This window comes from Nerophis lumbriciformis, linkage group LG24, assembly GCF_033978685.3.
Source record: "Nerophis lumbriciformis linkage group LG24, RoL_Nlum_v2.1, whole genome shotgun sequence".
NCBI lineage: Eukaryota > Metazoa > Chordata > Actinopteri > Syngnathiformes > Syngnathidae > Nerophis > Nerophis lumbriciformis.
Window position 1 is genome coordinate 26,679,361 of NC_084571.2, and position 15,112 is coordinate 26,694,472.

The 15,112-nt window shown below is 37.9% G+C and overlaps 1 protein-coding gene across 3 annotated transcripts in view; it reads left to right on the forward strand.

The window, feature by feature from the left end:
* Window positions 1-15,112, forward strand: part of znf385c (zinc finger protein 385C) — a 409,652-nt gene that overhangs the window by 134,099 nt on the left and 260,441 nt on the right. For all 3 annotated transcript variants that reach the window (XM_061981849.1, XM_061981850.1, XM_061981852.1), the window contains exon 2: window positions 3,308-3,622. In XM_061981849.1, the coding sequence (XP_061837833.1) occupies window positions 3,310-3,622 (313 nt within the window). In that variant the 5' untranslated portion in view covers window positions 3,308-3,309. The remainder of the gene's footprint in view (window positions 1-3,307; window positions 3,623-15,112) is intronic.

The following is a 15,112-nucleotide window of genomic DNA, read 5'->3' on the forward strand; positions in this document are numbered from 1 at the left end:
AAGCAGGAAGCACTAACGTGCCCACACAATGCAGACAAGGTAGGTACACTAGACAAAAGTCTTGGGACACTTCAGACTACAAGTACACAAAAGTATTGGGACACTTAGGACTAGCACCTGCCAAAGACGCGGGCCCGACCAACGCTGCTTGCAGCTTTAATTGGTCTTGTTCTTTATATTTATTCTTCCGCCGCCTCTTTGAGCACTAATTTGACCCACTTAACATGCTTCAAAACTCACCAAATTTGACCCACACATCAGGACCTGCAAAAATAGCCTTTTTTATAACAAACGAACATCAAAAATTAAAATTGCGCTCTAGCGCCCCCTATAAAAACAAAAAAAGTACACTGCCTGTAACTCCCACTAGGAAGGTCGGAAAAACATTAAACAAAAACCTCTATGTAGGTCTGACTTAGACCTACCTTTCATAATTGTACATTGTCGGGCTAAAATCTACAGGAAGTTGGCAATTCCCCCTTCAAGACCAAAAAGTACTAAAAACAGTCACTTTTGCCTCTTTGAGCTATAATTTGACCCCCTTAACATGCTTCAAAACTCACCAAACTGAACACACACATCAGGACTGGCTAAAACTGTAATCTAATGAAAAAACCTAACCCCAAATCCAAAAATTGTGCTCTACAGCAATTTTTTTATCAAACCAACAAAAAACTGCTCATCGGAAGAAAAATAATACAAAAATGCCTCTAACTCCCACTGGGAAGGTCGGAGAGACATGAAACAAAAACCTCTATGTAGGTCTCACTTACACCTACATTTCATAAATTCACAACCCCCACCAAAAATCAACAGGAAGTTTGCTATTCCCCCTTCAAAACAACATTTTTGTAAAAACCGGTCACCTTCCTTCAAAATCTATCTCCTCTGAGCGCGTTTGTCGTTTCGCCTTCAAATTAACACAGGTGAGACATACAACCCTTGTGATTAAAAGTATAGATGGGATTTGTAATACCTGCTCCGGTTTTGATTTTATAACCCTTCAAAGACCCGCTGCGCTGATGCTCCTGCGGTGCTGTTTTTTAAAGATGGCTGCTTAAAAGCAGGAAGCACTAACGTGCCCACACAATGCAGACAAGGTAGGTACACTAGACAAAAGTCTTGGGACACTTCAGACTACAAGTAGACAAAAGTATTGGGACACTTAGGACTAGCACCTGCCAAATACGCGGGCCCGTCCAACGCTGCTTGCAGCTTTAATTTTTATTTTTTATTTGTTTTATTAAATCAACATATAAAACACAAGATACACTTTAATTAGTGCACCAACCCAAAAAAAAACCTCCCTCCCCTATTTACACTCAGTCACACCAAAGGGGTTGTTTCTTTCTGTTATTAAATGTCTAGTTCCTACAATATAGAACAATACAGTCTGCAAGGGATACAGTCCTTGAAGCACACATGATTGTGTGTGCTGCTGGTCCACTAACATTTTCATTAATTACTATTTTTTATGTAATTGTTTTTGTATTGTTTTACTTTCTTTTTTATTCAAGAAAATGTTTTTTATTTATTTATCTTATTTTATTTATTTAAAAAAAAAAAAGGACCTTATCTTCACCAGACCAGGTTGTCAATGAAATTAGAATATTTAAAGGGTTCTTAAAACCAGGTCCAGTCCAGATTATGTCCAGGTCAGGCTCAGCAACACACACCTTCATTTATGTACACTGAAAATTAGGGAACACAACAGATTGCATATAATCTATAAACAAAATTACATTTTAAAATAAGCATTTATATACAGTCCAGATTATGTCCAAGTCGGACTCAGCAACACACACCAGATTTTGACTTGGTGGGGGGCTGGTTATCAATCAATCAATGTTTATTTATATAGCCCTAAATCACAAGTGTCTCAAAGGGCTGCACAAGCCACAACGACATCCTCGGTACAGAGCCCACATAAGGGCAAGGAAAAACTCACCCCAGTGGGACGTCGATGTGAATGACTATGAGAAACCTTGGAGAGGACCGCATATGTGGGTAACCCCCCCCTCTAGGGGAGACCGAATGCAATTTATGTCGAGTGGGTCTGACATAATATTGTGAGAGTCCAGTCCATAGTGGATCCAACATAATAGTAAGAGTCCAGTCCATAGTGGGGCCAGCAGGAAACCATCCCGAGCGGAGACGGGTCAGCAGCGCAGAGATGTCCCCAACCGATGCACAGGCGAGCGGTCCACCCCGGGTCCCGACTCTGGACAGCCAGCACTTCATCCATGGCCTGTGTCCCCCCCCCCCTCCACAAGGGACAGAGGAGAAAAGACAAGAAACGGCAGATCAACTGCTCTAAAAGGGGGGTCTATTTAAAGGCTAGAGTATACAAATGAGTTTTAAGATGGGACTTAAATGCTTCTACTGAGGTAGCATCTCTAACTGTTACCGGGAGGGCATTCCATAGTACTGGAGCCCCAATAGAAAACGCTCTATAGCCCGCAGACGTTTCTGGGCTCTGGGAATCACTAATAAATTATGAATCGTAAAATGTTAATACCAAAAACTAGAATAGTTAGACAAAAAGTGTTTGCAGCACAAACGTATAGGACAAGTTTGGGGATATTTTGACAAGGTGAGGTGGGGTGAGGGGTTTGTGCTGGTTATGAATAATAGGTTAAAAACGTGATCTATGAAAAATGAATAACATGGAATCTACGAACATTTTACAGCACAAATGAATGGCTGCGTTATGTTAATATTTGCAATGATAAGGGGGGCCTACTTCACACAGGTTTTCTTTTCTCTTACCGGAAAAGCCTCTTCCCGCCTAATATCAACATTGGCAGGACATTTTGGAAAAATGCATGCTTCCAGTTTGGCTGAAGTTTTAGATGAGATTATTGTGGAAGAACACTGATGGAATGAACTTGAATGAAGGTGATGAGCCAGCGAGACCATCCGTGACCCCACGTATAAACAATAATGCAACATTTTTTAACATGGGTTAGGGGTCAGCTGAGCTTCATGATGAGCTCATTGCAGCTCTCTGTCTCCTCCTGGTGGTGCTTTTGTGCATGACTACTCAATGTTGGCCATAATGTGTGCTATTTTCTCTTATGGAAATGTGTGTGCGTGTGTGTGTGTGTGTGTTTGTTAGTCCAGAGTGGTGTCACGTTGCAAAATAGAGGCTTATGGACTCAAGGGTGATTTCTGCATGCGTGTCCAATGTAGATATCATCTTTGCCCACGGGGATTAGTATCATGTTTGTACACATGCAATCACCATGACAAGGGCAAAACATAGATACCTGACAGGCTGCTAACTCTACTGTTTTTTACCCTTTAGGTATGAAGCATCCCCTCAGCCAATCATCCCCGCCAGGCGCCGAGCCGGCTGCGTCGGAGGCCGGCGACACGGACGGCGAGCACTGTCGCCAGGCCGCAGTGGCAAAGAGGTCGTCGGCGGGGGGCGCCTTGCTCCCCTCTTCGCCGTCGCGCAGGCCCAAAAGGGAGCGCAGGCAGCGCAGCTACACGCTGTGCGGCGTCTGCAACATCCAGCTGAACTCGGCGGCGCAGGCGCAGATCCACTACAACGGCAAGTCTCACCAGAGGAGGCTCAGGCAGATCAGCCATGGCACCAGGAAGACCACGAGCAGCACAGGTAAGGGCGGGGCTACTGGGCCTGTTTGTTTATTGTATATTGAAACATTATGTATATGTTTAAAAGCAGAACCTTTGCACACTCGCACTCCTTCTGGCAGTGAACACATTGGATTTGTATTTGCCTTAGGCCAGGGGTCGGCAACCTGCGGCTCTAGAGCCGCATGTGGCTCTTTAGCGCCGTCCTAGTGGCTCTCTGGAGCTTTTTAAAAAATGTATTAAAAATGGAAAAAGATGAGGGAGAAAAAAATATATTTTTTGTTTTAATATGGTTTCTGTAGGAGGACAAACATGACACACGCATCCCTAATTGTTACAAAGCACACTGTTTATATTAAACATGCCACTGATTCGAGTATTTGGCGAGCGCCGTTTTGTCCTACTCATTTTGGCGGTCCTTGAACTCACCGTAGTTTGTTTACATGTATAACTTTCTCCGACTTTCTAGGACGTGTTTTATGCCACTTCTTTTTCTGTCTCATTTTGTCCACCAAACTTTTAAAGTTGTGCATGAAAGGTGTGTTTTGTTGATGTTATTGACTTGTGTGGAGTGCTAATCAGACATATTTGGTCACTGCATGACTGCAAGCTAATCGATGCTAACATGCTATTTAGGCTAGCTATATGTACATATTGCATCATTATGCCTCATTTGTAGCTATATTTGAGGTAATTTAGTTTCCTTTAAGTCCTCTTAATTCAATTTATATCTCATGACACACTATCTGTATGTAATATGGCTTTTAATTTTTTGCGACTCCAGACAGATTTGTTTTTGTATTTTTGGTCCAATATGGCTCTTTCAACATTTTGGGTTGCTGACCCCTGCCTTAGGCTGAACAACACGCTCACACACTACAGAACAAGTTAGAAGCTAATTAAGATGGTTGCGTTCATGCGAAAAGAGTTCATTTGAATTCGCAGCCACGACGAGGAAGCAGTCTGAATGCTTTTTTGCTCTTCAAGTCTTCAGTGTACTGCTCTTTTTCTATGTAGTAAGTGTTATGGCGAGGTGCCGGAGCCAGCAATTAGGTTTCCGTGATACCATTGGCTCCGTAACCACTTAATCTGTCTGTGAGTGGCACAGAAGCACTAGAAAAATCAGCTGAATATGTTTAATCAAATACAGATGCCATTTTTGAAATAATGTGGTTGATTTTGTTGAATCATACACAATCACGAGTAGGCTAGAAGGTGCATAAGAAAACAAACTATGTGAATGGGGAACTGCACCTCTTTTATTTATTATTATCGTTCACAATCCTGATGTAAAACAAGAACACGTTTTACTTTTTTTTATGCATTTTAACTAGAGATGTCCGATACTGGCTTTTTTGCCGATATCCGATATTCCGATATTGTCCAACTCTTAATTACTGATTCCGATATCAACCGATACCGATATATACAGTCGTGGAATTAACACATTATTATGCCTAATTTTATTGTGATGCCCCGCTGGATGCATTAAACAATGTAACAAGGTTTTCCAAAATAAATCAACTCAAGTGTTGGAAAAAAACGCCAACATGGCACTGCCATATTTATTATTGAAGTCACAAAGTGCATTATTTTTTTTAACATGCCTCAAAACAGCAGCTTGGAGTTTGGGACATGCTTTCCCTCAGAGAGCATGAGGTGGTTGAGGTGGGCGAGGTTGGGCCGGGGGGCGGGGTTGAGGTGGGGGCGGGGGGTAGGGGGTAGTGGGAATGTATATTGTAGCGTCCCGGAATAGTTCGTGCTGCAAGGGGTTCTGGGTATTTGTTCTGTTGTGTTTATGTTGTGTTACGGTGCGGATGTTCTCCCGAAATGTGTTTGTCGTTCTTGTTTGGTGTGGGTTCACAGTGTGGCGCATATTTGTAACAATGTTAAAGTTGTTTATACGGCCACCCTCAGTGTGACCTGTATGGCTGTTGACCAAGTATGAAGCATTCACTTGTGTGTGTGAAAAGCCGTAGATATTATGTGATTGGGTCGGCACGCAAAGGAAGTGCCTTTAAGGTTTATTGGCGCTCTGTACTTCTCCCTACGTCCATGTACACAGAGGCGTTTTAAAAAGTCATAAATGTTACTTTTTGAAACCGATACCGATAATTTTGAAACCGATACCGATAATTTCCGATATTACATTTTAAAGCATTTATCGGCCGATAATATCGGCAGTCTAATATCATCGGACATCCCTAATTTTAACTCGTAAATAAACGATAGCATAAGTCAGCTAACAATAGAGCCAACAGGAGTCGCTCTATTCCGCCTATTACCGGTTAGCGCTCTAAACAAATGGCTGTGAATACTTATCTACATGTAACTTCTTAGATTTTTATTTTTGAACAATTTGCAAAAAATTAAAAAAAAAAAAACTTTTTCAGATTGTCATTATGTGTAGAATTTTGAGGACAAAAATCTATCTATCCCATTTTGTAAATGCTGTAATCTAACAACATGTGGAAAAAGTGAATACTCTGACGAATGCACTGTAAGTATGTAGTAACATGCACATTCCTGATAACATAACAATAGCTTACTCATTGGCCTTGTGGTTAGAGTGTCCACCCTGAGATTGGTAGGTCGTGAGTTCAAACCCCGGCCGAGTCATACCAAAGACTATAAAAATGGAACCCGTTACCTCCCTGCTTGGCACTCAGCATCAAGGGTTGCAATTGGGGGTTAAATAACCAAAATGATTCCCGAGCGCTGCTGCTCACTGCTCCCCTCACCTCCCAGGGGGTGGAACAAGGGGATGGGTCAAATGCAGAGAGTAATTTCACCACACCTTGTGTGTGTGCGTGACTATCAGTGGTACTTTAACTTTAACATGTAATATTTACCTATTTGGTTCACTTTAAGCATATTTTCGCATTATTTCGCATTAATTTCACAGACGCATTACAACGTTACTATTTTCTTTAACACCAACAACTTCTGCTAAACATGCAGACTTCATGATAGACAACAAAGACAAATGATGATCCAGAACCTTACATTTTTGAGCCTGAATATAAGGAGGATGAGCTACAAGTTTTAGAAGCTGTGTGCTAAACAGATCCAGCTTTAGTGAAACATCAAGTAGCAGTATTGCTATTTGTTAAACAAGAAATACAAACTACGAACATAATAAAACAATCACTTACTGTACAATATTTGCTGTCACTGGGATGCTGACTGATGGGATGTTTATGTCTTCCCATTTAGATGAAGAATTAGACATAATCCTGACTAAAAAAACGTTGATCATCTTCTCAGTTCATGGCCACAACATTCTAGTATCCAGGTAGGAAGCATAATCTAGAATTAACTTTATAATCTAGAATTAACTTTCACCAACTTAGAAGCAATGCAGCAGCTCAGTATGTCAATATAGCAGCGCAAGCTAGTTAGCTCTCTGTGATCACAGCGCCGCTAAAACTAAATTGTCTACCTTAGCGCCTATGATAACAATACCGCTAGTACTTTGTTAATATTGAGGTCATGAGAAGTAAATGGAGTATTGTTGGTATTTTTTAGAGGGCGCTATGACGTCACAAATCCCATTAGCTCTATTGATAGCAGACTTTTGTTAGTGTTTATTTACGAGTTAGCTTTCTCACTGGGTCTGCTGAAATAACCCACCAAGCGAATTACGATAATTGAGAAACAATTATTAATTAATTCTACCAAACTTATAGTTGCAGCTACTAAAAAACGCTTTGGTAACTTTACAGGCACGCCTATGTGCCAAAAAAGTATTGGTGTTCCATCATTTTGGAATTAAGTTTTAAGAAAGGATGCATTACTTTCCATTAACATTCCATTGACTTTACAGTGAAGAATCTTTCACCGTCACCGTCCAAAAAAACAATCAAGATGGATGTTAAAAACAGTGTGCCTTTCTCTCATGCACAGCAAACCATGCTATTTCTTTTTTTCCACAGGAACAAAATGTATCCGTGGTTTTGGGCGCAAAATAACATAATCTTCTAATTGGCATAAATGGCTGTGATGCAAAACTGAAATGTTTGTGTGGACGCCAAACAAAACATGCAAAATCTAAAAAAAATGTTTTAAATCTTTCCATGGTGGGCAAAACTTAAGTATGTTATGTATGCAGTTTATATTTGGACTGCACTGCTGTTATTATCTTTTGTATGTATACAGTTTTACAGTATATCCAGTAATATACAGCAATAGACTCTATACTAGTCATACTAAGTCATACCAAAGACTAGAAAAAGACTATAAAAGATTATAAAAATGGGACCCATTACCTCCCAGCATCAGCATAAAGGGTTGGAATTGGGGGATAAATCACCAAAATGATTCCCGAGCCTGGCAACTGCTGCTGCTCACTGCTCCCCTCACCTCCAAGGGGGTGGAACAAGGGGATGGGTCAAATGCAGAGAGTAATTTCACCACACCTAGTGTGTGTGTGACTATCAGTGGTACTTTAACTTGAACTTTATATATAATTTAGTGTGTGTATATATATATATATATATATATATATATATATATATATATATATATATATATATATATATATGTGTATATATCATTTATATATTGTATAATATATATATATATATATATATATATATAATAATTGATATATGAGTATGTATGTATATGTTGTGTATGTGTATTTTATATACTGTAAATACAGTATATATATGTATATATATGTAAATTACGCATGATGATAGAGCGATGGCAGTGATAAAAAGATGACTTTTGCTGTGATTGCTGAATTTTGTAGGATGTCTGTTTAAACACCAGACTATTGATTTAAATGAAGGCCTTCCGCCATACATAAGGGATTACTATTATTATCTTTGTATCTCCACAGCAACAGTGTGACAGCTTTTATTGTCTTCATGTGAGAATTAATAACGGAGGGAAGGAACAACTCCAGCTACAATTAATTATCTGTTTGCTGGAGGATTTGTGATTTGTGGCAACATTTAGCAGAAACAGTTGTCACATTGATAAGCCCTGATTGTGAACTTTGCAGTGCTTAGTTCTAATTAATGTCGCTGGTTGATTTAAACATTTGTGTATTTTGTAATGAAATAAGCAGCATGTCTAAGCAACTATAGAAGTTGCACATGTTTTAAAAAGTCAAGCGTTTTACAAATTGATCATGATTGATGATGTATAATTTGAGCAGTGGCTTCCTGTGTGACTCTCAAATAGGTTTGATTAGCTGATTGGCTGGGTTCTGTTACTCATCCCCCATTTTGTATAATCCTACTGTATTTAATAAAAAAAATGTTTTGTGGGGGTGCTACTAATCATTTTGTGGAAATAATGTGCCAGAAAATAATTTCAAATAATAGCAAAAATAAAAACAAATAGATATCTTAGTTTTCTTTGGGTTTGAACATAGAAATGATCTGTTTCAGGGTAAAACTGCCGCCTTTATGAAACTGCAACTTTAGAGACATAAATATTGTACATTTTCATATGATGTAACATTTTATCAGTCAATATTAGTAGTAGTGATAGTAAAAAAAAAAAAAATCTTTCCCCAGGCTTTGCTACAATCTTAAAACGCAGCCTGAACCTCTGCCAACTATCTGTCAGTCAGCTACAGACATTGTAGCTCTTTGTTCATTTTGTTCAATAGGCTAACCCAGTGTTTTTCACTAGTGTGCCGCGAGATACAGTCTGGTGTGCCGTGGGAGATTATCTAATTTCACCTATTTGGGGTAAAAAAAAATTTTTGCAAACCAGTAATTATAGTCTGCACATGATGTGTTGTTGTTGAGTCTAGAGCTCGGCAGAGTAACGGTGTAATACTCTTCCATATCAGTAGGTGGCAGCAGGTAGCTAATTGCTTTGTAGATGTCGGAAACAGCGGGAGGCAGGGTGCAGGTAAAAAGGTGTCTAATGCTTAAACCAAAAATAAACGAAAGGTGAGTGCCCCTAAGAAAAGGCATTGAAGCTTAGGGAAGGCTATGCAGAACAAAACTAAAACTGAACTGGCAACAAAGTAAACAAAAACAGAATGCTGGACGACAGCAAAGACTTACTGTCGAGCAAAGATGGCGTCCACAATGAACATGACATGACAATCGATAATGTCCCCACGAAGAAGGATAAAGACAACTGAAATATTATTTTCTGGGCTAACCTAGCTGTTAAAATGTGAGCGTAATGTTAGCACTGCAATGTTAGCATTGCAAACGTTTTTGTCCTTCTGTACCTTTCCTTAATGTTACGTTGTTGTACACGTGCACATGTGAAATGTGGCAGCGTCAGGCTGTGCATTTGGGCCTTGTGTGGGGACTTAGATTACTTTTAATCCGCTTCTTAATACCGTCACTATCACGTTGCAATCATGCAAATAATCAATAGTATACGTAAACACAATACGACAAGGTGTGACATTAGAGAGCGAGAGGCATTTTGCAAGGAACATAGTCAGCCTTTATCTCGGAATATATCTTCACCGATACGCCTGAATTATATTTCTGCGGGCAACTTTGAGCATTACGTAACTTCCACTGGAGCTCATGGGTGGAACCTGCCTGTAAAATGTGTCTGTCTGTCAAATGTAAAAAAAAATATCTACTGTAACAACAAAATTATAAATTAAAAAAACACATAATCAAATTGCTACTTGTTTTTTTGCTCTAATCTACTAATTAGAGAAGGGTGAAAAAAGAAGTCGGAATCTGATAATCAAAGAAAAAGCCCCATTGCTGATTTAGTTTACCGTAAGTGACATGGGCCTGCACTCCTGATCCTGGGCAGATTACATTGACATTGCATCAATGGCCGATTATCAGCGCCCATATTTGGCATTTTGACCTATATTGGCCCTTTTTCATTGGTATCGCCTTTTTTAATTTTTTAATTTTTTAATTTATTTATTTATTTATTTTTTTATTTTATTTTTTTTTAATTTTGTTTTATTTATTTATTTATTTTTTTGTCCTGTCCAGCTTCTCAGGCAAATCATATAGTTGATGTAGATGCCCATGTCGGCTGTTCAGATTTACTTTACAAAAGAGAAGTGTAGGCTACTTCTCTTGTTGCCTTATTTGTATTTGACTTTATTAAATGTATTTATATTATCATTTAGTGCAGCCGGACCAAAGCAGGAGGGGATAGAAAGAGAAAAAAAAGATGACAGAGTGGGAAATTGTGGGGACAAGAGGGGGATTAGACAGAGAGACAAAAACAACAACAGCAAACAACAACAACAACAACAAATTAATGTTTTTATTTAAAAAACTACAATACAGCAGAACTACATCAGCAGATACAATATATATGTATGATACAAGTATTTAAAGGTAAAAAAATAATGATTAGTGAAGTAGATAGTAATAACTACTGTTCAGGCATCAGCCCTTTTGCCCTGCATGAGAAAAGTTCCCTTTTTTTAAATTAATTTTAGATGACAAATTATTCTCATGGTTAATAATTCTCCCCAAATGTTTTTTGATATCTGACAGGGCATTTACAGTATGTAAGTTCTTGTGAGAATTCTTCTCCGGTTTGCTCAGCTAGGTTCCCATTCTTTCCCTCTTGCCTGTAGTAAGTCTCCTCTGCTTTCCTCTCAAAACCTCCGTTTGTTTTTGTTTTTTAACTTAAATTATTGCCAAGGAATCATCTTTTTGTCTTTCTTTCCTGCCATCTTCCCATTCTCGTTTTGTTTGTTTTTTCAATGACAAACCTGTGTCTGCAACACTCGGAGTATGGGCTCATTAGAGGAGCGCCCCGAGTTTCATGTTCCATGATTCAATCAGATAAGATTATAGACATGAAGATGGAAAAAAAGGTATATCTGCTAAAAATCCAAACTTTCAGTAAATATCTGGATTCATAGGAGTCTTACATTATAAGCAGCAGCTCACACATTCTCATACTTTCTGTAGCAAATAAATGATGTTAGTCAGCTGAAACATGTCTCAACTATAAACTACAAGAATGAGCCCAGAATTGTTTTTATTTATATGTTCGCAATATTTCAGGGTTCCTTACGATAAAACCTTACAATTTTAGTAAATCCATAAACTGTTATAACATTGTACGCAATTGAGTAGATGGCAAGTTATTATGATGAAGAGAAATCACATATTTTTACCAATATTACAAAAGATTTTTTAGATTTTGAAGTGCAAAGTTGATGCTCCTCTTAGACCGGGGGTCCGCAACCAGCGGCTCTAGATCTTTAGCACCACCACAGTGGCTCCCTGGACCTCTTTCAGAGGTGTGTGATAATGGAAAAAGATACATAATTTTTTGTTTGTTTTGTTTTAATATATTTTCTGTAGGAGAACAAACATGACACAAATCTTCCTAATTGTTAGAAATCCCACTGTTTATATTATACATGCTTCATTGATGAGAGTATTTGGCAAGCAGCGTTTTGTCCTACTAATGTCAGCAATTCTTGAACTCATCATAGTTTGTTTACATTTACAACTTTCTCAGATGCTGCCACAGAAAGACATGGTTTTTTTTCACTCCTTCTTTGTCTCATTTTGTCCACCAAACATTTTATGCCGTGCGTGAATGCACAATAGTGAGCTTTGTTGATTTTATTGATTTGCTGGAGTGCTTATCAGGTATATTTGGTCAACCCATGACTGCAAGCTAATTTATGCTAACATGCTTTTTAGGCTAACTGCATGTACATATTGCATCATTATACCTTATTGTTGGTATATTTGAGCTCATTTAATTTCCTACACTTATGTTCTCTGTGTATTTAATTTATATTTGCATGTCTCATGACACATTATCTGTATGTAATATTGGCTGCATTTCTCATAGTTGTTCCAGACCACAGCAAATGTTACCCAGCTTGCAAAGATTGTAATAAATCCATTAGAAGAAGACAGCCTGCCGTTTCCCTAAACTTGGACACATACGTCTATACCTTTGGTCATCCGAAGACAGTCATTTCCAGGAGTTACCTCACCCTCTGAGAAGCCTCCATTTTACTAATGATTTCCAATGTTGCAAAAATGTGTAGAATAAAAATTAAAATACAACATTTCTGTCAACGAAGATTTGCGTCAGCCTTTGATAGTAGGCTAACATATACACTTACATCATGTGTTGCCTTCATTATAACACTTACTGTATATAAGACTTTCAAAATAATTTTGATAGCAGTCTAATATAGCTAATATAGACACTTACATCATGTGTTGCCATCATTATAAGACTTATATAAGGCTTTTAATTTTTTGCGGCTACAGACAAATTGTTTTTTGTATTTTTGGTCCAATATGGCTCTTTCAACATTTTGGATTGCCGACCCCTGTCTTAGACACATGTGATAAAGGTGTTTGTGAAACCCCCTGATGTTTTTTTCTGATAAATTAACCACAACATTAGCGCCGCATGAAACATTATGTTGCTACTGGTTTGATGTTTCCTAAAAAAAAAGAAAAAAAGCTAAAAGACAACTTAAAGCATTGTCCAGCTGTTTACTGATGTAGTTGTTTAAATAACTTTTGCTGAAAATAAATATATAAGCTCCAAATATCGGTTATCAGCCTTTTTGATGACTAATAATCGGTATCTGCCCTGAAAAAAACATTGGTCGATTTTTAATGGCAACACATAGAAGCTGACCTACGATAGGACACAAATGTAACACGCATACTGGAAGCTGTGCAGAAAAGAGAAACTCTACCAAATGAAGATAAAAGACTGTTAGAAATATGGAGCAAATACCGTATTTTCCGGACCATAGGGCGCACCGATATATAAGGTGCACTGCCAATGAATGGTCTATTCCCGATCTTTTTTCATATATAAGGCGCACCGTATTATAGGGCGCATTAAAGGAGTCATATTATAATTTATTTTTTTATGAATTGAAAACACTTCCTTGTGGTCTACATAACATGTAATGGTGGTTATTTGGTCAAAATGTTGCATAGATTATGTTTTACAGATCATCTTCAAGCCGCTTTCTGACAGTCGCTTCTGGAAGCGCCGTTTTGTGGGCGGTCTTATTTATGTGACTCACCTTCGGCAGTGTCTTCTCCCCGTCATCTTTGTTGTCGCGGTGTAGCGTGCAAGGACGGGAGTGGAAGAAGTGTCAAAAGATGGAGCTAACTGTTTTAATGACATTCAGACTTTACTTAAATCAATAACGGAGCAGCATCTCCTCATCCGGATTAAATCCGGAAATGTGTCCCGTGAAAAACGTCCGACCGGAACTCTCTCTAATAACTAAAGTTTTTGGGTGAATAATGTAAACTCACTACACCGGTATGTTTTAGCGCTTTCATGGCGAGTTTACTGATAGATATAAGTAAGAACTTTACACTACTTTATATTAGAAATGGCAACAGCGGAGGATGAATGTCCCATAACAAGAAGATAGAGAAAAAGAAGAAGGTAATCGTCTACGGCGTCGGCACAGACTACAAAGGCCGACTCGCGCAATTTTTCAGGATTTATGCAGATCCCAAATACAGATCAGCAGGTACCAGAAGGTAAGAAAAGTTGCTTTGGCATAATATTGTGAAAGAAAACGCCAGATAATATGTCTTACCTGTGTTTATGTTGTTTATAATGTGTATTTATAATATGTTGTGCAAAGGACATTTCATAATTTTCCGAAGTTCATCTTGTACTTGACATTGTTTATAGGGTTAGGCGCAATAAGTGTTCAACTTCAGCCTAAACCCTTTCGGTCTGCAACATTTTAATTTTCAATCTATGAATGTACAACTGTTTGTTTATTTTGTTGACCATTGACCGAAAAATAATAAACTAAAAAAAACAACTAAAAAAAAACGTATACACACACCGAAATAATACTTTCATGTTTAATAATAATAATAATGATAATAATAATAATAGTTTTATTATTCTTCGGTCAATGGTCAACAAAATAAACAGACAGTTGTACATTCATAGATTGAAAATGAAAATGTTGCAGACCGAAAGGGTTTAGGCTGAAGTTGAACACTTATTGCGCCTAACCCTATAAACAATGTCAAGTACAAGATGAACTTCCGAAAATTATGAAATGTCCTTTGTACAAGATGAACTTCCGAAAATTATTAAATGTCCTTTGTACAACATATTATAAATACACACATTATACACAACATAAACACAGTTAAATTATATACACAGTAAAGGCATGTGAAATATCCTTGTACACATATTGAACTTTTGCACCAATTATATACTATATACAAACAATTATACTTCTATTATTTTTTTCATGTATATATTCATTTCACACCATATTCATTGCACTTCTACATTTTTTATATTTTTATATATTTGCACATTGTTTTTCTAGCATGCACACATCGCACTGTATGGAATGGCCTCAATCTCGTTACCTTGCGTAATGACAATAAAGCTGATTCTGATTCTGATTATTATTTATATCCCACATTTAGTATTTTAATTAACATTGATCATAGTATTAACTACTGTGTTGATTCAAGAGTGATATATAATGCACCGACAATCCATCAAGCGGTGCGGCTTCATAGCAAACCAAAGTCGTACTAAAACA